This window comes from Heliconius melpomene, chromosome 7 (assembly GCF_056956725.1).
Source record: "Heliconius melpomene rosina isolate 202511_hmr_F chromosome 7, ASM5695672v1, whole genome shotgun sequence".
In the NCBI taxonomy this organism is placed as follows: Eukaryota; Metazoa; Arthropoda; class Insecta; order Lepidoptera; family Nymphalidae; genus Heliconius; species Heliconius melpomene.
In genome coordinates this window covers 1,384,452-1,408,235 of record NC_140395.1, presented here as the reverse complement: position 1 = coordinate 1,408,235, position 23,784 = coordinate 1,384,452, and the positions used below count along the sequence as shown (strand labels likewise).

At 32.1% G+C, this 23,784-nt stretch overlaps 4 protein-coding genes across 4 annotated transcripts; 3 read left to right on the top strand and 1 right to left on the bottom strand.

Moving 5' to 3' along the window:
- Window positions 1-4,130: 4,130 nt before the first annotated feature.
- Window positions 4,131-5,300, top strand: LOC146537218 (uncharacterized). Its single transcript, XM_085188588.1, has 3 exons — window positions 4,131-4,225; window positions 4,462-4,643; window positions 5,036-5,300. Exons 1-3 carry the CDS (start codon window positions 4,211-4,213, stop codon window positions 5,112-5,114), a joined length of 276 nt encoding a protein of 91 aa, XP_085044714.1. The 5' UTR covers window positions 4,131-4,210; the 3' UTR covers window positions 5,115-5,300.
- A 2,625-nt stretch (window positions 5,301-7,925) lies between these two features.
- LOC146537217 (uncharacterized) lies at window positions 7,926-9,176 on the top strand. Its single transcript, XM_085188587.1, has 3 exons — window positions 7,926-8,031; window positions 8,259-8,440; window positions 8,848-9,176. Exons 1-3 carry the CDS (start codon window positions 8,017-8,019, stop codon window positions 8,924-8,926), a joined length of 276 nt encoding a protein of 91 aa, XP_085044713.1. The 5' UTR covers window positions 7,926-8,016; the 3' UTR covers window positions 8,927-9,176.
- Window positions 9,177-10,780: 1,604 nt separating this feature from the next.
- On the top strand, window positions 10,781-14,091 carry LOC146537216 (uncharacterized). The gene is made up of 3 exons (XM_085188586.1): window positions 10,781-10,845; window positions 13,409-13,590; window positions 13,757-14,091. Exons 1-3 carry the CDS (start codon window positions 10,831-10,833, stop codon window positions 13,833-13,835), a joined length of 276 nt encoding a protein of 91 aa, XP_085044712.1. The 5' UTR covers window positions 10,781-10,830; the 3' UTR covers window positions 13,836-14,091.
- Window positions 14,092-20,030: 5,939 nt separating this feature from the next.
- Window positions 20,031-23,730, bottom strand: LOC146537215 (uncharacterized). Its single transcript, XM_085188579.1, has 3 exons — window positions 23,599-23,730; window positions 22,072-22,197; window positions 20,031-21,425 (listed from the first exon to the last, which is right to left on the bottom strand). Exons 1-3 carry the CDS (start codon window positions 23,656-23,658, stop codon window positions 21,195-21,197), a joined length of 417 nt encoding a protein of 138 aa, XP_085044705.1. The 5' UTR covers window positions 23,659-23,730; the 3' UTR covers window positions 20,031-21,194.
- Between the last annotated feature and the right edge of the window lie 54 nt (window positions 23,731-23,784).

The window sequence follows — 23,784 nt, the reverse complement described above, 5'->3', positions numbered from 1 at the left end:
GGAAAAAAAAACGTTTAGTAAACTTTAAATATAACAATTTCCCGGGCTACGCAATAGGACCAGTGGATGAATTAAAAATAAAACCTAGTGTTAGAACACATTGTTCCACTTTCGCGTAACTAGAACGGCGTTTTGTTTTTCTTCATTTATTTCCTCTATATGGTAACAAGACGAAGCGTGGCGTTCAGTTCCGCTGCTTACCCCGCAATTTCTCGAGAATTCGGTGAAAAGTCGGGAACGGAAGTATGAGAACGAATAAACGTTTTTTTTTCATCCAGGAAAAGACTCATCTCATGTCCATAAAATATTAACCCCCGAGTAGAATTCTTATTCATACCGTTATATGTAAAAAAATCATTAATGATCAGCTTTTCGTTAAATTCAAAGTAAATTGTTTAGAGGTTGGTATGGAGAATTTTATTTTTCACTTTATGCCCGAATCGACTGCGCGAAGAGTGGCAGTACTGAAATCTTTTCTAATTAACCTTCCCCCAACGAGTATCGAACCCACAATCATATTATCCTACAGTAGCATTAAATTTTACTTTTATTTATTTCAAGGAAAGTAGCGTCATTTATTGAAATTTATTATAAGCGAGCATTGTCTGTCTATCAATGTCAACAGGAATCCTTTTCTTTTTGAAACGAATTTATAACTTAAACGTTTAATTATTATAGCAAAAACTGATCGATCTTTAACACTCGCTTTAGTAGGTTCGATTTCCGGGTGAGGTCAATACATTGGAAATAATGCATTTGGTCATAATTGTATAAATGGTCATATTAAATATTTTACAATTAAGATATGAATGACATTAACACTTTTTTAGGTTCAAGCTGTATCTTGCACATAGCAAGGTAGAGAGAAAAAATCTGGGGACTTAGTCTCACTCTCCGCAGAATTATTGAGGCAGTTCGCAGAGGCGTAGTGAGGGATGGGAGGGGGCAAGGAGGGTCATCGTGCCCCCTAGCGCTACTTCCAAAGGGACCGAATGGTCCGCAAAACTGTTTAAATATAAGTATTTAATACTTATGAAATTAAATGGATTCGTCTGGAGGGCGCTGAAGAAGTATTATGCCCCGGGCCCGAGTTAAGCTCGCTACTCCACTGATTTCGTGTTGAGTGGTGGAAATTAACGTCGTGCTTTGCCTCGTCACCAGAGTAAGGAAATGAAAATATTTAATACTTCAATTCCTCGAATGGGAATCGAACCATTGTAAGTATATTAAAAAAATCACCTTGCGAAGTGACTTGTAAATGATTATTTACAAAATTGCGGTAAGTAACTGGCGTGTCGTGTCGTTTTCAGTAACAGTATATATTGGTCAAGTATGACATGGATTCGTGTAAAGTGACCGTTTAGGTGACCTTAACACAGAACTATTTAACCGATTTAGAAAAAGAGGTTATCAATTTGTCGTATGCATTTATTATATGAAAGGACCTTGTAATTATTTAGCAGTTTTTTTTTTATTTTGGTCTATGAGGCCTTTACGAGGCGATAAGAAAAGGGTTTGGATGTTGACACGAGGGTACTGGCTTCAATGCCCACCAGGAGGAAAGAATAGTTAATAATTTCATTTCCTCGCTCTCTAGAATTCGGCGGGAAATGGAGACTTTTCCAATTTATGTATGAATATCTTAAAACTAGGCTTCTTCTTCCTACATTGCTGCGAGCCGGATACCATGTGTAGAACGTTCGATAAACTGGTAAGCCAAATCGTGGAGTTCAATTCCGCCACACAGCACATAATGCCTTAAAACTGAGGCGGAATGTGTTAAGTACTAGCCAATTGTCACGACATGATTTTCCTGCCAAGCTTTCCTCGAAAAAGTCGGCGGAAAGTAGGGAACGCACTTTTAATCTCAGGTTCCTTCTGCCTCCTCTTCTGTGTGAGGGATACAGCGTGAAGCTAATTTTATTTTTATTTTTTTTATTTTTATGATTTTTGTAACGAACTGGAAAATTCTACTTATATTAATATTTAAATTCTTTATTTATACTGAAAGTTACAACTTCTTGTCATATTTCGTAATTCTAAGGCCCTGTAATGATACGGCGGCGAGTTTTATTATAATGTATCTTACTGTAAAAACTAAGAATACACGTTCATATATTTTTTCATTGTGAGAAAATAAAACTTATTTTATTTCCATGCTACAATTAACTATAATAGCTGGAAACTTATATTAATTTCAGATTGTTAACTCCGCATGTCTTGAGAAAAATGATATTGACAGACGAAATACATACACATAAATTTTAATTAACATTTATTTATCTTTGAATGTACAAATAAATAATATTCAAAAATATATTTAGTAAGAACATAATTATAATTAAAAATGTATTTTCATTAATGTGTCCACAATATACCTACTTTAAAACAATTTTTATTTACATTGAAGAATGGAAATGTCTGGAAACCTAATGTTAAGACACTCCGTTCCCATTAAGACACTTTCGTTCTCCACTTTCCGCCAAACTCTGGAGGCATTGCGAGTTGAGTGGCGGAACTCAAGCCCCGCTTTGCCTGATTATCTGAATGAGGAAATATGTTTTATTCATAATTCATTCTCTCGATTTGAAATCAAACCCGCAACCGTCGTGTTTACAGCCACACGCAAAGAAAGTTACAGGCGACGACTAGTCATTTTGAAATTGCATATCTTAGTACGAGTATGTTGAACTCGCTCGCTATGTAAAATGTCTTAATATCGGGCGTCACGCCTTAATTGTTATTTAATTTAAAAAGTTAACAATCTACTTTTAAATTTTATAAAATTGCTTTGCAATTTATAATTTTAATTATGAACTAATAGTTTTGACACATTATGTTACATGTATTTTCGTAATGTCGTTAAAAAATAATTTACTTCCTTTTCTTGTGGTATCGAGCATTGAAATATTTAAAAAATCCAATTATAAAAAAAACAGTAGTAATTATTAAATGTTAGAAAATGTTGCGAAAATTTAAAGGGCTTCCTATGGGATATGGGTTCGATAGAATTTGTCAACTTCAGAAAAGACTCTCTTTGCAGCTTCACTCGTTTTTCTGTATATACATGCTATACCTCACACAGAGGGAACGTAGTGTTAAGAACCTGATTTTTGATGATTGGCGGTACTCAACGCCGCGCTATGTCTTGTCTCCAGAGCGAAAAATGAAAATAATTAATTTCCCAGTACGGGAATCGAAACCGACAACCGTCGCATTTACAGTCTGATGATGTGCCACTGTGCCCCGACGACGCGACGGCCTCAATCGATGAAAGATATACAGGGTGGAATTGTCAGCACCACTTTAAATGAAACCACAGTTTTAACTACTCTATAAAATCCTAATATAATAATAAAGAAATCTGAAGGATATTTATATGGTCATAATCATGGTGATAATCAATGGTTGTGGATTCAATTTGAGTTATTTTCATTTCCCCACTGTGATAAGGCATAGCGCGGCGTTGAGTTTCGCTATTCAACACGTGATGTCTCCAATTCAGGTGGAAGAAATGGTGGAAAACGGAGAACATTTTTTTACTAATTTGAAGCATGTATGACATAAATAGGACTTATATTTCTGTTCTACACGAGGTCAAATATCAAGTTCAAGACGTCAAAATATATCATACGCGTAGGTAAAGTGGTGCACCCCAAAATTATTTGTACGTTAGGTACTTAGTAAAAAAATTGATGTGAGATGAAGATGAGAAATGATAATCATCGCTCCCAAGTTTCTATTAATCATTGGAGGCCCTCAGTCCTAAAAAATACACCTGGATACGCCTATGTTAATCATAGAGACATTGCACTTGCAAATATGATTATAATATTTATACAAATATATACATATGAATCTTACAAAATGGGATTACTATGAAGTAGATATCACTAAACTACTAATTAATCCAACTAAAATAAAAAATAATATGTAAACCAAAATAAAGTCTATAATTTCACTATTTTTTAACCAACTCACTTAAAAAACATCTCTACAAATATGAATTCTACAAATATGAAATTGAATAAAATAAACATTGCTATAATTTATTAATTTATGTATTGTTTGTTATTAACTTTTGCTAGGCAAAAATCTGAATCAAAAAGATGTTTTTAAATGTTAGCGGAGGCTTCGCATTTAGTATATAACGGCGCGAAACTGTCGGTACATTATCAGTCTCACTGTTAAGTCGAGAGGATATACAACCATGTACGCTAAACTGGTGAGATTGTTTATTATTATTATTTATTAAATTATATATAATAATATATATTTATATATCATTTAATATATTATAAAGTTTTTAAATCGATCAAGAAACGTTCATTTACAAAGCCGAAATGGATCTCAGGTCTTTCTGTAAGCTCGTCAAAGCATTGTAGAAACACCACATCTAAACTTAGATGGTATTCATAAAATCAAAATATATCTTATTTAATCGTAAACTTTTTCCAACAGTTCATCGTCTGCGTCGTCGCCGTAGTAGCGCTCGCCCGCGAGTACCCGGCCGGCGTCCACCCCGCTGTGTGCCCCGACTACCCCTTCTGCGACTCTAGTACCTACGGCAGGTTCACCCTGGACGGCATGCCTATCCCTGAATGGGTTTACAATCCCTCCATCCTACCTGTAGCTCCTGCTGAGTAAGTAATAAAAAATATCTTCACGCTGTATCCCGCATATAGCTGGGTATGGAAAAAAGTGTTAAGACAGTTCGTGCCTCAAGCACCATTCGATTTTCGAGAAATTGTGTAGTTAGTAGCGGATTTGTTTTTTTTGTGGCTTTGCTTCTTTACCATACCAAGGAAATGAAAATAATTTGAATTTCGCTTACAAACATTGTGCTTCAAACGGAAAACTACAGAAACAAGCAAAAATAATTTATAAAATTATTTTATTAACTGTAATATTTTATTTTTGGTAACATGAAATAGTATGTAATTAATAAAGTGTGTACAAAAATTTGAATAAGAGATCAAGATATTTAAATAAGAGTCTACTGAATTGTTTTTTAATATGATTCTTTTTTTTACAGCCCCAACGCCAATATTGCCGCTAAATACCCCGCCAACTTGAACCCCGCGGAATGCCCCAACTACCCCTACTGCTGGTGAACAGCTTAGTCGCAGCGTGCCTTCCGGAATTACTTGTTAATGACAGATTCTACGAAACGTCAACTTGACATTTTATTTTTTTTTTCGTCATTTGTGGCAATAGCCTCATGTTTAGTAGAAACTATGGTCATTAACAATGTACTGCCATATTTTCTGTACCTTATTAAATAATATATACACAGCTAACTGATGTTTGTTCATCTGTTCATCATTCTGGTTCTTTTGTAAGAAATGTGTAAAAATTGTAAATAAATACGGTATAGTAAAAACTTGTTTTTGAAACTTATTTCCCAAACAGTTACTAAGTAATACCTACATATATATCAAAATTTAAATAATTTAGAAAAACATAAAAAATAAATAAAATATTATAATTAGAAAAACATAAAAATTATTTAATATCAATAAATCTAAAAACATTCTTAATATCATTGTTATAACAAGCAGATTTATAGCGAAAAAAGAACTAAACTAGAGCAAGGCGTTGAATTCCGTCATTTAACACGTGTTGTCTCTAATTCAAGTGGAAAAAGCGGTAGAAAACCGTGTATGTACCGTGTTTTCATGCTTATCCCATTTTTTTTCTTATTATCTTATATATCTTTTTACCACCACGTCAATTAGATAACTAATATGTCTACTTACTAATTTGAAGAATATATTATGACATAATTAGGGCTTATATTTTTGCTGTACATAATAAATATCCAGTTCAAATCTTTTATTTTTTATTTATCTTATCTTTATTAAAGTTAATAAATCTTTTATGGGGCTGAGTATACGTGTATATAATAAAATTCCGCAGTGTATTCTTAGTTTGCCACTACAAAAATTTAAAATATCTGTAAAAAAAATTCTATCAAGTAAAGCTTATTACACTGTTCAAGAATATTTAGAGGATAAACATGTATGGAATTAATGTCTATTGAATGTCAGGCAGGACAGCTGCCAGCTAATGTAATAGTAAAATATACCATTGACTTTTTTTACATGTATTCTATAATTGTGTATATTTATCTTTTTTATTACCGGTCAATTTCCTTCGTGTGTTTTCCATACAACGTGACATTGGCGAAATGAATTGTGCTCAACTGGCACGCTCGAAACGCCATATATCGAGAAATCAATCAAACAACTATTGATTTTGAAAAGAGCAACTGTTGAGTTCTTGCCGGCTCTTTTCAGCAGAACTGCCTTCCGAACCGGTGGTAGCTTTTTGTTGACATGTACATCCGAAGATTCAAAAATGCTTTTATAGTTTATTTGAATAAAGAATATTTTGAATTTTGAATTTATCTTTTTCTTCCATTATCATACTGGGCGTAAGAACAGGGGAGGTCCATGTCCACACCAAAAAAATTTTAAGACCATACATTAAGGTTGAAATGTTAAAAAGTTTATATTAAAAATATGTGTTTAAGATAAGTGAAGAAAGTTTTCAAAGGTTGTCATTTAGTAATGACATTCTTATTTTGAATTTAAAATAGGACTCGGATGTCGAAAAATTCTTCGTGTTAATACTGACGAGACGAATATACATGGGCATATTAAAAGGCGGTTGAATCGGTCGTGCTGTCAACTGTCCTTCGTAGACCACATTAACTATGTTCGCTGCAAAGCGGCGTTTTAAGCGCGTTAAAGTAAACTCTCTTTGAAAAATGAGGTTCGCCTCTATAAAAGGTGTGTCAGAGGCATCTTCTCCTACGCCAGATCTCAGGAAACTGCAAATTCTACAAAATGAGTTCCTACGCATTGCCACCGGTACCCCGTAATAATGATCACATGTACATGTACATGCGTAATAATGATCTCTATATAGACGTCAAAATCAAAATAGACGCATTAAAAGAGCATTTTCGTCCCATCCGAATGGTCAATGCGTGATCATATGTCAAACGTCGCCCATGAATACTCCGTAGACCCCGGGATATATTAACCAATGATGCTGACCCCATCACTAATGCGAACGACCCTAAATATGTAAGTAGGGCCACACACAATTACAGCACTCACGCTACACACATCGTCCCCGCCGGTGGAGACGAGATCCCAGTTTTTCTGTGGCCCAATCGGCGCAAGAGGAACTGCCAACTAAAATTGAAAAGGGAATCAAGAGCCCTCTCTTTCTTCTTACCCTTTGGTAAGAAAATAAACTGCCAAAAATGACTCTCAAAGAAATGAAGAATAATTTTTAATAACACATTCACCATCATCAAATTACCCACAACCGTCATGTTTACAGTCACACGGCCTTCACGCCTTAATTGTTATTTAATTTAAAAAGTTAATAATCTACTTTTAACTTTTATAAAATTGCTTTGCAACTTATAATTTTAATTATGAACTAATAGTTACACATTATATTTACAACTATGTTCGTAATGTCGTTAAAAAATAATTTACTTTCTTTTCTTGTGGTATCTACACACCGATGTTTTAATGATTGGCAAAAAAATTTTAAAATTCCAATTATAAGAAACCAGTAGTGTAATTATTAAAGGTTTAAAATATTTCAACAATTTAAAAGGTTTCCTAACGGATGTGCATTCGATATAATTTGTCAATTTTCGAAAAGATCAAATATACACAATTATACATCCCTATTACCAAATGATATAACTACTAATTAGTTATCACTGAACTACTAATTAAATAAACTAAAATAAAAAAAACATGTTTATCTAAATAATGCCTACAATTCCATAAAAACATGTAAATCTAAATAAAGCCTACATTTCAATATTTTTTAAAAATATCTCTATAAATATGACAATTTGACAAAATAGACTAATCTGAAACACGATGTTTTTAAATGGAGCGGACGCTTCGCATTTGGTATATAACGGCGCGAAACTGTCGGTAAGTTATCAGTCTCACTGTTAAGTCGAGAGGATATACAACCATGTACGCTAAACTGGTGAGATTGTTTATTATTATTATTTATTAAATTACATTTAATAATATATATTTATATATAATTTAATATATTATAATGTTTTTAAATGGACGGAATAATATTCAGTTACAATGTCGAAATGGATCTTAGGTCTTTCTGTTTGTTCGTCAGCGCATTCTAGAAACACCACACCTAAATTGAGACAGTACATATAAAATATAAATTTAATCTTAAACTTTTTCCAACAGTTCATCGTCTGCATCGTCGCCGCGGTAGCGCTCGCCCGCGAGTACCCGGCCGGTCTCTACCCTGCTCTGTGCCCCAACTACCCCTTCTGTGACTCTAACACCTTAGCTAGATTCACCCCAGACGGCATGCCTATCCCTGAATGGGTTTACAACCCCTCCATCCTACCTGTAGCTCCTGCTGAGTAAGTAATAAAATATATCTTCACGCTGTATCCTGCGTATAACTGATGTGTGTGGTTAGTGGCAGAATTCAATCCCGCGCTTTGTCTCTTTACCATAGCAAGGCAATGAAAATAATTCCTCCGAATAGGGATTGAACCCCCAACCGTTGCGTTTACACGCGCAGTGCCTCAAGCGGAAAACTACGTAAACAAGCTAAAAGTTGTTATTAAAAGAATTTCTATAATTATTTTATCAACATAAATCTTTTATTTTTGGTAATATGGCATAGTGTGTAACTAATTCTTCGAAGTCTATGTATTCAAATTACAACAAAAAATGGATCTATATTCATGATATTTAAATAAGAGGATTCACTATAATTTAAGCATAGAGGATAGTCTTTTTATAATATAATTCTTTTTTACAGCCCCAACGCCAATATTGCCGCTAAATACCCCGCCAACTTGAACCCCGCGGAATGCCCCAACTACCCCTACTGCTGGTGAACAGTTTAGTCGCAGCGTGCCTTCCGGATTTACTTGTTAATGACAGATTCTACAAAATGTCGACTTGATTTTTTTTCATCTGTGGCAATAGCCTTATGTTATTTATACTACGCTCATTAACAATGTACTGCCATATTAAATTTTACCTTACCTTATTAAATTTGTACATAAACATAGCTGCTTTTTGCTCAGCATCTTGTTGTTTTTTAAAAATATGTAAAAGCTGTAAATAAATACGGTATAGTAAAAACTGTTTTTGAAACTTCATTCCCTAAACATTTACTAAGTAATTATTTTGTATCAAAATTTAATAATATATAAGTATCATGTTGAATTTCGCATACAAAAATCCTTAGAAATATATAAAAATAATTTAATATCAATAATACTTAAAAAACCGGACAAAACGCGTGTTGGGCTCGCCCACCGAAGGTTCCATACAAATAGTGCGTCATTGAAAGTGAATAAAACATGTATTAGAATATGCATACCAAATTTTTCATCCGATACCTCACTTAAAGTAGCGGCTATAACACGAAATCTTACCCCCTTTAATGCTATTATTTTTTAGGATTTATCCTCAAATACAGAATTTTCATATTCCTGACCTAGTAGTCCCTGTAGATATCTGCTTCAAATTGCCGATAAAGTTACTTTGAGAGACAGACAGACGAATAACAAGTGATCTTATAAGGGTTCTTTTTTTCCTTAATATATATGAAACCCTAAAAATATTCATAAGAGCGTTGGTATTACCAACATATTATTTATTACCAAACAAGAAACTAAACTAGATGACGTTGAGTTGACTAGGAGCGTTGAGTTCCGCCATTTAACACATCTTGTTCCTAATTCAAGTGGAACAAGTGGTGGAAAACGGTGTGTCTCAACACTAACTTCTCTCTGTCTATTCAGCTATGTGCAAGATATGTACATCATAAAACAATTAGAAATGTATTGAATGTTTTCATACTTATCCCAATTTTTTTCTTGTTATCTTAGCTATCTTTTAACCTCCGCGTCAATTAGATAACTAATATTTTTTATTTACTAATTTGAAGCATATATGACATAATTAGGGCTTAGATTTTTGCCATAGGTATGTGATAAATATCAAGTTTACATCACACTGAGCGTACGAAAAGAGGAGTTCCATGTCCACCCCAAAAATTTTTGCAACTAAAAATGAAGGCTAAAATATTTAAAAGTTTTCATAACAATATGTATTTAAAATAAGTAAAGCAAGTTTTAAAAAGTTTTTACTAAATCGCATTCTTCGAAGGGAGAGGGGGGGCTGGGCTAGTTGTGCCTACCCAAGAATAGCCTCCAAATATTTTACTATTACCAAATTAGCCCCGAAAGAAACAACGTTTGATTATAAATAAAATAAATAAATCAGCTTCACGCTGTACCCCGCACACGGCAGGGTAGGCAGAGGAATACTAGTGTAAAGACATCCTGTTCCCCACTTTCCACAGAATTCTGGAGACATTACATGTTAATATGGTAATAATCTATTCAAATATATATTATACATATACATATATATTTATTACAAAATGGAATTATTACCTTTTGTTTTTATACCTATTTAGTTATCATCATATTTTAATTAAACCCACTACAATAAGAATAAATGCTAAAAATTCATGTGAATAAAGAAAGTCTAAATTTTTAATAAAATTCGTTTAAAAGATGTCGCTACGAATATGACAAGTAAACAAAATAGACATGGCTATAAATTATTCAGTTATTTATTTTTTTATTATTAACTTTTGCTAGGCAAAGATCTGAATCAAAAAGATGATTTTAAATAGGAGTGGAGGCCTCGCAATTAGTATATAACGGCGCGAAACTGTCGATACATTATCAGTCTCACTGTTAAGTCGAGAGGATATACAACCATGTACGCTAAACTGGTGAGATTATTTATCATTATTATTTATTTATTTATATATAATAATATATATTTAAATACAATATATTACTAATGTTTTTAGGCTGTATGGTGTTTAGTAGGCTGTATGGGCAGTGGTCTTAGCTTACTTATTACAATTTAAAAAAAACTATAATTTCAAATTAAATGAACAATATACACATTTTGTAAAGTGACTACATAAAAATATTTATTGCGTATTTTTTATGAAATTATTTTAAATTATTATTGATTTCTTATAATAGTTATTTTATGCCAAATCAAGTTATTCCATTCGTTTTGTCTATTTATATATTATATAGACATACAGACTAAATAAAAAAAGACATTAAGATCAATATAGTCTATATATTTAAGTAATTTATTTTTTTTCATGTGCATCAACATATACGAGTATATCAGTATAATTATTTCATTTACTTTCTGTCTATACAAAAATAACTTTTAAAAATTTTTTAGTAAAACTATTTCACTATTCTGAAAAAATATTTATTCTATACAAAATTTTTATGTAAGTAAGTATATCTCAAATTTTGTAACCACTGCGCTACACAATTCTTTAATTGTTTATTATATAATAAAATATAATAGAATTTAATATAACATTACCTAAGTTAATAAAATCCGGATATATCGCTTCAGTGAATTTTACAGAAACAAAAGTTATTCGTTGCTCAACCATTTTTTTTAATATTACACTCGTTTCGTGAAATTGATACCGTAAATAGTTTCTTTTTTCAAACTATATATAAGCAGTAAATACTTGTTCTTTTTTATATAGGTTTTTTATAACTTATTTTTTTTGTTTTAGCACAGAAAATTTCAATTGTTATGTAGATTTTTTATTCACTTCTATGCTAGGATTATGTGGAATATATATTGTATAGTCGTATGTCAACGTTTTTATCGATTTGTAAATAATTTAAGATATATTTCGGAACGGCTGACATTATATTAATATTACAACAGAGGAGTTTCTTTGTTTGAATATGCTAATCTCTAAGACTGACTTTTTAAAATTGTAAACATTAACAATAACAAATCTCATGTAAGTGATTGTAAAGTCTTTTTTGAGAAATAAATATCTTTAAACCTAATCTCAGGAACTACTAGCTCGAATTGAAAAATTGTTTGTGTGTGATTGTACACTTATTGAGAAATTTTTACTTCACGCTGTATCTCGTATGCAGTAAGGTAGAGGGAACCTGGGAACCTAGTTAAAACATTCCGTTCCCATTAAGAGACTCCCGCCCCTACTTTCCGCGGAATAAACTAGCTAAATTATAAAATTATAAATACTTTTATAAAAACTTTTTCTCCAAATGAACCGCAACGGCAATAACAAATCAATGATCAAATTACAATGAACAATACAATATTAGACATGACACACGATAGTTACCATTCGATACGAAATACGGTTTTTGCGCAAACTCGTGATATGCACCATTTAGTTTGACAGTGTAATAAATGATTAATTATATTGCATAGAGGCGGGAAGTTGCCGAAAATTGTATACACTTCTAATTCTTTATTAGAGACCGTCTGGACTGTAAACTCGACGTTTGTGGATTCGATTCCCACCAGAGCTAGGACCAGGTTACCATCTTTGTAATTATAATTTTCTCTGCAATATCATTCCAATTACAAATCCAATTTCAAAATACGATTGTTTTCGAGTTTGGGGATAAAGCGGATAAAAGAGTGCCTCAACACTAGATTTTCTATGCCTAACCTTCTCTAAATACGTGGATTTTTTCTAAATTATTAGAACAGAATATAATTCAAAACATTTACTTGATACTCGTTCCTAACGACAACCGTCTAATGCTAATTTAATCGTAATAAATACTATCCGCTTCATTGTCTCGCCCACATATTGCCTAACTAGTTAGGTGCACTAATATTGTTTACGTTTTGACTGTAATCGAATAACTTGTTGACATTCCTTGTGTTGGATACATTTAAAATGTCAAAATTCTATTACTTTAGAAGTATTTTTGATTGGATGTTTTTTCAACATTCGTTGCAATGGAGAATTCCTATTGTGTGAAAGTATCTCTTTTTACAGTAGATACTTTTTTCTTCGCGTGTTCTACAACGTGACATTCGCGAAGCTTTTACTGCTTAACTGGCATAGTCTGAACGCCATAAAGAAAGAATAGAACAATATTTTTATTGTTATAAAAAAGTTACCGAAGTTTACCGGAGACGTGGAAATCTTACAAAAACGATAAAATCTTAATGTCCATTTAAAATTTGAAGTATAACTGACACTGAATTCTTTAAATTTTAAATTTTAGAAGAATTTTTATTTTATTTCAAATTATTTTATTTCAAAATAAATTTATAAAATACTTTCGGATCCAAGTTTATCAATAACTCAATAAGTAACTGTGAATATCAAATCTCAAAAAAGATTAATAATTATCATTACATTAAATATAATAAAATTGGATTTAATTTTGTCTTAATGATATTTTATTGATACAACAGAAATTTAAATGACATAAAAGATTACTTAATCATATTCCTTTTTTCAACAGTTCATCGTCTGCGTTGTCGCCGCGGTAGCGCTCGCTCGCGAGTACCCGGCTGGCCTCCACCCTGCTGTGTGCCCCAACTACCCCTTCTGCGACACTAACGCCTTCGCAAGATTCACCCCGGAAGGCATGCCTATCCCTGAATGGGTTTACAACCCCTCCATCCTACCTGTAGCTCCTGCTGAGTAAGTAATAAAAATATCAAAATATCGTTTATAGCTTGGTAGGCAGCATAGTGTTTTTCACGCACCAATCAATTTTTGAGACAAGTTTAGTTACGTAAGTCAATTCCGCGCTTTTTTTTTCTTATAAGTTTTAGGATTATTTTTAATATTATTCTTTTTTTTACAGCCCCAACGCCAATATTGCCGCTAAATACCCCGCCAACTTGAACCCCGCGGAATGCCCCAACTACCCCTACTGCTGGTGAACAGTTTAGTCGCAGCGTGCCTTCCGGATTTACTTGTTAATGACAGATTCTACGAAACGTCGACTCGATTTTTTTTTATCTGTGGCAATAGCCTTATATTATTTAGTAGAAAACTACGCTCATTAACAATGTACTGCCATATTTTTCTGTACCTTATTAAATTTGTACATACACATAACAAGCTGATTTTTGCTCATCGTCTGGTTCTTTTGTAAAAAATGTGTAAAAATTGTAAATAAATACGGTATAGTAAAAATTGATTTTGAAACTTATTGCCCCATTTACTAAGTAATAATTTTGTATGAGAATTTAAAAAATATAAAACATCTTCATTAACCTAAAAAAAAACTTTATATAAGTATAAAGTTTTTTTTTAGAATTTTATTAGAAAAAATAATTTCTTTTTATTTTTATTAATTTGTTTTTATTTTTTTTCTAATGTATAATATTAGAAAAAAAAAATCTTCAAAATTAATAACAAACAGATTTATTTCGGAGAAAAACCATTCCCATGATCTGAATTAAAATTTATTACCTCCCTCTATACACGAAACCACTGCACCATAAAGGTACATCCCAAAAACAGGTGTAAGTATTTATACATTGCAATGCATTGTATTATAATCGTCATTAATTTTGGCGTCGCAAGGACGAGTATCCGAACAGGTCGCCTGCGGTCGCCCGCGCTGTCAACAGTTTCTTAATTATGGCGCGAAATGAATATAAATCGATTACTTGATATAATAAAAATGTACCGACACAGTACACAGATAAATAGTTTTGGTTTTTAATAAAAAAAATAATGAAGAAATATAATATGTATATTTAACATTTAAAGAATTAAAATGTCAGTTTTGTTTGTCTTTTTAAACGGTTTTGTTTTTATATTATCAATAACTTTTTTTAATTAAAATTTATCTTTAAACATAAATTTATATTTTAGCTTCAAATTTAATTCTACATATACGGACATGGCAGACACTCCATTCTCCGCTTTTCGTTGGATTTCGAGTCGCTTCTTTCAGAACGAAAATATGAAAATAATTCAATTTGTCTAATAAGAGTAATAGGGAAAGATTCCACAGCCATTGTGATTACTAAAAAACTGAGCCTTTAATAACACCATTAAAAAATCATAACGTCGACACGATTCTAGTAACAAAAAATTTTAAAAAATACAATTAAAAGAAAAGATTGAGACTTAAAGAAAAAAAATCAAACTAAAACGTGTAAATAATTTCATTGAAACAAAAATATTCATTGCGCATGAGCAGAATATTTTGTTTCCAATTAGGCGACACAAGGACGTCGTCTAAACGACTTTGCTATCTACAATTACAATAAGAAAGCAGAAATGATAGGGTAATTGCCAAGTAAATAGGGAAATTTATATTATTTTAGATTCATTCTGTATCCCGCTTATAGCAGAATTGGTAAAGGGAACCTATTGTTGACACTCCTTTCCCCGCTTCCCACCAAATTTGTGTTACCCGTGAATGAAAATCGAATCCAGAACCACGGTGCCACGACGACCTCAATGATGAATTATAATGACCAAAACGACATTAAATTTTAATCGTTCTTTAAATTATTTTAAATTTTAACACGCCTACAACCTTATTCAAAAAAAAAATTTTTACATTGACTTCATAGAATATGCAGGACATTGGGAACTACATATCAGACGGTAGAGAAATGTGATCAATTATAATTAATTAATGCAATGAGTCGGCAATGAAAACTATGTTATATGAATATATTAAAAAATCTACTTATAAAATAATCTGCTTGTGCTATTTAATTTGTAACTATAACATTTACAATTTTTCTTTTGGTTCATACATACGAATATTCATATAAAAAAATCATGTCTTATAAAAAATATGACAAAATATATATATATATAACTGTCATTATATATATATATATATATATATACCCAGGACCTATAAGGATAGTGCTCGAGTCCGCGATCTCGCAGGCCATATACTCGGTCTTTGACACATTGCCAATATTTCATGGATAATGGTTATGTAATACAAATTCTGCAGCTAGAATGTATCGGAAAAGATACCAAAACGTTGAACGTCATCCCGATTATCGTGTATTTAGATTTTTCTTTCTTCAACAAAGAAGTAATCCAGCAAGTATTGTACCATTTCGGAATCCAGATTAAATGCGCCAACTTTTAAAGTTACTTGCAAAAACAGTGTAGTACATTTTTTTTATAGTACAGTCGGTTAAAGTTGGGTGTAGTAAATGTTTTGAATTTACTGTTTGGCAAAAACACGGCATTTTAATGAAAACTGATGCAGGTATATTTCAATCTTAAACTGTAATTCACAGAAGGGTTACTAATGATTACATTACAGAAAAAAAATGAAAAAAGAGTAATATTTGTAGTCTTAGGACTTGTAAAATCATCACAGGTGTCGGTTTTTCCGACATTTTTTTAAATCAATATAATATGAAAAATACATGACACAGATTTTTTTTTATATTTTTCTCATAACTGTCACGACTTGGTCTATCACCTGTTTTTGTTTTATCGTTGTCTCCTGGGACACCCTGTATATATCTTCTATATATATAAAATCGAAAGGTCACTCACTCATCACGAAATCTCAGAAACTATAAATGCTAGGAATCTCAAATTTTGCATAGGAGTTACTTATAGGACGTAGGTGCAGGCTAAGACGGGAATTTGCAATATTCGACTTCTAAGCGGTTGTTTTTGGGGTCGATAGTTTGTATGAAACTTCGTTACTACAAATTCTAGGAGTCTCAAATTTGGCATAGATGTCACTAGGACGTAGTCATGGAGACAGAAATTAATAATAACATAGTTCACGCGGGTGAAACCGCGAGCGGGCTGCTAGTATATATATATAAATAATAACAGTTTTCCCATTTAAAAAATAATATTTTTCAGAGAACCAAAATCACTCACGCATTTTATACAAAAATGAAGAGATATATTTTTAATTTTAAAATGTTTACATAAACATTCACAAAGATTATAGGTATTTTTGCGAAAGAAATTGAATATTATATTCAATAATTAAAATTGGATCTGTGACCGTGACCTTAATGGGCTATTATTATGCTACCATCACCGTAGCTGTCATTATTGACGTACAAAATTTCCCGCGTAATTTTGACAGTTGTTTAATTATGAAGGAAACAAAAGATGGATATATTCTTTATTTGGAAAGTAATTATATTTAAGAAATGTATTTAAAAGAACAAAGTATGATTTATATAAGAAGTTATGGCGTATAATTACAGTTTTTGTGCGGTTTATACTTTTTAGGTCTTAATAAGATATGCAAGGTGATCTTTATTTTTGTTTATTTATTCACTGGTAAAAGTTGATTTTGAATTGGGTGTAAATGAATGATATTGTTTTTAAATATATTTTTTTAATTTAATTAATATAATAATTATAGTGTGGATATAAAAGAAAACCATATCTTTAACTTTTTTGTATTCAATTTATAAGCCCTTAGCTTTATTTAAATGTAATGCTCAATTAAAAAGACTTTAAATTAGTTTAATTAATAAATAATGGCAGAATAGACGCGGACTGACACGTTATGTGATTACACTCTCCATATAAGCGGTGTATGAAAATAGTACATGAATATAATCTTATTAATTATGCAACACGCCTAAGCCATGAGTAACCTGCAAGGGTACAAAACCTTTTTAGGTACTATACTCGAAAGAACATAGAATAATTAATGTGAAAGAATAATCTCTTAACCTTTTATTTATATACTTATGGATATCAGAAGTGCCTTATAGGGGAACAATGTCTTAACAGTAGGTTCCCAAGGTCTCTCTGCCTACCCTGCTAAAAAAAAATCCTTTACGCAAACATTAATGAGACGTCGTGGGTTCAATTACCACTCGGAAGTAATAATTTTTATTTTCTGTAAAAAATTGCGCAGCGTTGGACTCCGCCTCTCCCCGCATGTCTCAAATTCAAAAGAAAAGAGGAGAACGAAGTGTCTTGCGAAAGGAAAGAAAAGAATACGAACCCTCTACCCTTAGGTACATGCGGGAAACGCACTGGCAGATTACATGAGTGACATTTCTATATATCCAATACAATATTTTATTCTATGACAATGCATATATCTAGCTTTCGACCTAGAAACGTGAAAGGAATCTTCTTTCCTGTGTAAAAAGTATAATTACCATATAAGAGAAAATAAGATGCAAATTATGATTCATTTACTTAATGACCACGTTTCATATACTTAAAGCAAAACATGGTTTATTTAACTAGATTTTTTGTCCACATATAAAATGAATTTTGATTCATATGTAAAAAAGCACAGTAATTTTTATGTTATGTTAGGTAGTATTATATGCGGCGCTTGCTTGTGGTACTAACGTAATATTTAACGAATAAATGTTTATTCTAGTTACAATTTGCATTGCCTTCAGAATTCAGCGGAAAATGAGGAACGGAGTGCCTTAACACTAGGTTCCCTCTGCCTACCCTTTTCTGTGCGGGGTACAGCGTGAAGCTAAAAAAATATTTATCGAATAGTTCCCAGCTCTGACTACACACAGTAACTGATTATCCCATTAGATCAGTGGGAAAACTTGACAATATTTTTAAAAATATTTGCATAATTTGACATGCCAAATACATTTACTTACGTCAATTATGAGAAAATACGACCGCAAGTTAAAATAATGCGCTAAAGTATTGAATTTAAAAGTTGATTGTATATTTATATGACGCTCTGTGAATATACGGATGTCGTTAATTGATTCCTTGTATTTTTATTTTATAATTATGTATACGTATCCCACTTTTTTTATAGACTGGGATCCGACCGTTGAATCCTGCATATACGAGTTTTCTTAATTAAACCTATATTAATGAATAATACATGATTAGTACAACAGATTACACCTGGGTTGCGTGGAAGAATCTTGCCGCAATCACCTTTAATTACATTTTTTCGTAACTCGTTTTTGGAGAAAATTGCACCTATACGTTTTTTATATGAATCGCACATCATTTGAAAGATAATCGCATAAGGAATTGGAAAATTAAGGGTTGCCAGCTCTCAGTCTGCCGCAAGTCTAGGGTTGCCTGGTTTAAACATGTCACTAAATGTTAATAATTTGCACTCATGTGTTTTTTTAATGAATTATATGTCAAATTAAAGCTTATTTTTTTCTGAACACTATAAAACAGGGTTGCCTGGAAAATTCCTGCCGCAAACAGGGGTTGCCAGCGTTTGAAATATTTTATTCCGGTTCCGTTTGACTATGAGAATAGACGATGAAATGCGCGGTCTGCCCTATGTTTTAAAGTAAAATATTATATAATAGAAGGTCAATCTTAAAATCAATGTTTATTCTAATTGTTCACCTGTTAAATGATGATTTTAATCATATTAAGTACACGCAGAAAACTATTTAAAGATCATAGGGCAGAAGAAATCATCCTTATTTTTCAAGTAAAATAATGAATCTATAATATTGAGTCTTTGCAAAACCTATTTTCTAAATACTGGCTGGCAACCCCTGTTTGCGGCAGGAATTTTCCAGGCAACCCTGTTTTATAGTGTTCAGAAAAAAATAAGCTTTAATTTGACATATAATTCATTAAAAAAACACATGAGTGCAAATTATCAACATTTAGTGACATGTTTAAACCAGGCAACCCTAGACTTGCGGCAGACTGAGAGCTGGCAACCCTTAATTTTCCAATTCCTTATGCGATTATCTTTCAAATGATGTGCGATTCATATAAAAAACGTATAGGTGCAATTTTCTCTAAAAACGAGTTACGAAAAAATGTAATTAAAGGTGATTGCGGCAAGATTCTTCCAGGCAACCCAGGTGTAATCTGTTCTACTAATCATGTATTATTCATTAATATAGGTTTAATTAAGAAAACTCGTATATGCAGGATTCAACGGCCGGATCTCAGGGTATTAGAACATACAGACATACAATAAAATATTTAGGTATATACAGAAGAACAGTGGTGCAATGAGACAATGTACTAATACCACGAAAAATCTAAAGCTTTTTATGTCATAAAGAGAAGGATGTATTGGAAAGTATGTCCCTAAGTATGGAAGTACCCTCTTTTTACCAAGCTAGGTGCGGGATACAGCGTGAAGGAAAAAATAAAAAACAATTACCATTTTACTACGGTATCCAAAAATTTAATTTACAATTTTAATAATGAATGTTCCCTTAAAGGCCGTATACATACATATTATGTTGAACGGGAAATATCAAGTGTCATAGTTGTTTTTTGCATCGACGAGATCGATGAACAATATTTTGTACCAATCAAAAGTCAAGAATTATTTTTACTTTAAATTAAGAGTGCAGTCACTGTGCTTTTTATGTTCGGCTCTTTTTTAACCGACTTCAAGAAAAAAAGAATATCAGTTTCACGCGCACACACGTTCTTTAGCATACACACTTTTAAGCGTGTGTGCTAAAGAAATTGAGGCCAGTCCAGGCCAGTGGCGCAGTAGCGTAAGCCTGCTACTGTAAACACAACAGTTTGCGGGTTCGATTCTGAAATTAAATAAGTATTTAATACCTAACTTCATTTCCCCGCTCTATAACACACAATGTCGATAAATCTGCGGAAATTGAGAAATGAGCCAAAGAGAACCTGGGAATCTAGTATCAAGACATTCTGTTCCCCACTTTCCACGTAGTTCTCGAGGTATTGTGTATTCAGTAGCGTAACTCAACGCCGCGCTTTGCTTATACAGACATTATGCAACAATAATTTTGTCGATCCTTTATTCTTGTGTAATATGCGGACGATTAATTCGTATACGTAAAAAAAGTTTTGTAGAAAGCTTTTTTTTTTACATATACGAGTATTGTAGAATATCGGTTACGCCATTTTAATATTTACCGACACACCTAAATGTCTTTTGATACTACCTATTCGATTATTATTTATACGCCATAAATGTAGTGCAATGAATGTTATTACGAACAAACATACTTTAATTCAAGGCTTTTTATTATTTAGATATTTATTTGATTTCCGCGTTATAAAATTTAACGTTTCGACCGGTTTATAAAATAATCTCTCTTTATATTATCTATGTTATTTCGTAATTCATTATAAATATCTTGCAATTTCACAGATTTTATTGACTACAATTAAGTAAATACTAACTATTTTTTTAAGAAATGCATTTATTGTTGTAGGCTTTAAAGGAAACTGTCTCGCAAAAAGGTTAAATATTTAGAAAAATATCATTCTTTTCAATAAAAAAATAAACAATAGTAAAAATTCACGCTGTAAATAAAATAAAGTAATGTTTTTTATTTTCTTCATAATAAAGATTATTCCAAAACAAAAGAAACAGAAGGACGCCTCCCATTAACCAATTCAGGATACACCTTATTAAATCTCTTTATTTTATATTTTTTTATGTTCTCCTCCATTAACTGTATATTCTGTTGTTCTTCTAGAAGTTTCTGGATTTCCACCATAATGTCGGTGTCCGCCATATTGGTAATTTCAATTAAATTGTCTAGTTTGACAGCTATAGCGGCGCAATTTTCTGGTGAAAGCTAAAATTTGTAAACAATAAATAAGTATTTAATATAAAACGTAAAGTAGTAGAGTAAAATCGACGAACTTTGGTTATTGTATAGTCGGGTCCGTGATGAAAATAATCAAAAGTAAGAAAAATCCTAAAACGATGTCTTCTCAGCCATCTGCAGGTAACTTCAGGACGGCCACAACTCGTCGACCGTACTGTACTCGGAAGTGTTTATTACCATCACTAGTCATTTAATCGGTGCCTTAATACTAGTTTTATCGTAATTAGTAATATTTTTAAGTTACTTTTAAAAAGTAGTGTTATATTTTGTAAAATCAGTAACATAAGGTACACAAGCTTATCTAAAATAAAAAATAGCACAGATAAAAAAGTCATATATGGGTACAATTCACATGACCCGTATTGTATGCAGAGGGAACACTCTGTTCCCCACTTCCCGCCGAATTCTTAAGGTATTGCGTGTTCAGTTGACGAACTCAACGTCGTGTTTTGCCTCGCTACCAGAGTGAGGAATATTTAATATTGGTTTCATTCATTGTTGGAATCGAACCCACAATTGTCGCGTGTACAAACGCAGAGTTGTGGCCCTGGACCAATACGTTCTCCATATATCTAAAAGATTTAGTAATTTTATAATAACATACGATACAAACTTTTTTCACAATATTCTCAAATTTATCCAAATCAACGAAGTTAATTTCTTTAGACTTTAGCCAGGCATAGTGGTTCTCATCATTTCTTCTCCGAGCAAGATTAGCCTCTTTAACAAGAAGCTCGATCTGGAAAGACGCCCGATTATTTAATAAAGCAATAACTTAAATATACAAAATTGATTTACATATTTAATTTACATATATAATTTAATTACTCTTACTTTTTACAAAATAAAATAATAAATAATGTATTGTATAATAATGAAAAATAATATATTTAATTGAATTGAAATATTTATATTCAATATTATGCCTTGCCACTGAAATAAAGTTAACGAGTATTTTATTACTTCCATATACCTATTACCTAAATAGTAAAAAATAAAACTATCAATCAGTTTTTCAAATAGGGACTTATTTTGTTCTGACAAAATAAAAGTATACAACATTGTACAAAATTATTAAAATTAATATATTGACTTCTTTAAAAGTATGGTATTGTCATTAAAGGTTATCTCTTACAGGCTACCAAAAAATATATATATCGTATCGTATATCTATGAAAATCGGTGGAAAATAGAGACGTGGTGTATTACTTAACATTTGCTTCCATTCATTTTCTACGAAAAACATGAAATTTAAAAGATGAGAAGCAGCTTGACGCTTTGGTGGTGGTAGAACGAGGTAAAATATCCCAATTTTCAAGATATAATAAGTAGTATGTAGAGTATCGAAACTCAACACTGCACTTCCACCAGAGTGGGAAAATTAAAAATAATTCACTTGAGTGGGAATCAAACTCACGATCACAATAAAATTAAAAGAAAATCTCTCAAATGCTACTTACTAAGTAGCTTACTAGTACTAACTTTTACTTTAAGTAGTACTTACATATTGTAATAGATCAGATGACGAAAAACTTCTTTCAAATACAGATTTACCGCCGAACACCATTTTTACGTGCAACGGGTTTTTATTAATAAAATAAAATGAATAACAACTTTTTTGATAACTTATTATGAAGTGTGATATGTTATTCATTAAATTTACTTATCTCTATAGTTGTATTTGATTTAGATAGTAGTTTTCGTTATTATTTTTCTAATATTAGATTATAAATACGTAGTGATTAGGCCAGTCATGGCCCAGGGGCCCATTGTAAACGCGGCTGGTTGTGGGTTCGATCCCCACTCGAGGAAATTAAATATTTATTTAAATTTATATTTTTATTTCTTCGTTCAGGGGTCAAGACAAGGCGCGACGTTGAGTTCCGCTACTCATCACACAATGCCTCTAGAATTCACCGAAAAAAGAGGAATTCACTGTCTCCTCTGGCTGTCTGACCATGCTAAATGCGGGGCACAGCGTAAAGCTGACTGAATTTAATTTTTAATCAATATCTACATATTTTCATACATAACTAGCATTTATCTGCAGCTTCACCCGCGTCTTAACTTAGCTTCAAGCTGTCTCCCTACCGGAGTAGTCAGAGAGAACGGAGCGCCAAACGCTACGGTGTCTACATACCTTTTTCGCCTCGTTCACTATCATCAACCTCTTCATACATGCCTTCCGGGAGGTCCTCATTCTTTTTACGTGATCTTCCTCCAGTATCTTGAATACTGTGCTTGTACTTGTAGAAGATCAACAGACGTCGCCCCCTACAACTTACATCTTTAGATGTAAAAAACTATGTCTACAAAATCTATAAAT

Coding starts and splice junctions, on each gene's coding strand:
- LOC146537216 (XM_085188586.1), top strand. Junction 13,591..13,756: donor CTACCTGTAGCTCCTGCTGA/GTAAGTAATAAA, acceptor TTTTTTTTACAG/CCCCAACGCCAATATTGCCG.
- LOC146537215 (XM_085188579.1), bottom strand. CDS start 23,658: ATGAGGACCTCCCGGAAGGCATGTATGAAGAGGTTGATGATAGTGAAC. Junction 22,198..23,598: donor TAGTGAACGAGGCGAAAAAG/GTATGTAGACAC, acceptor GCGTCTTTCCAG/ATCGAGCTTCTTGTTAAAGA. Junction 21,426..22,071: donor TTGAGAATATTGTGAAAAAA/GTTTGTATCGTA, acceptor TACAAATTTTAG/CTTTCACCAGAAAATTGCGC.
- LOC146537218 (XM_085188588.1), top strand. Junction 4,644..5,035: donor CTACCTGTAGCTCCTGCTGA/GTAAGTAATAAA, acceptor TTTTTTTTACAG/CCCCAACGCCAATATTGCCG.
- LOC146537217 (XM_085188587.1), top strand. Junction 8,441..8,847: donor CTACCTGTAGCTCCTGCTGA/GTAAGTAATAAA, acceptor TCTTTTTTACAG/CCCCAACGCCAATATTGCCG.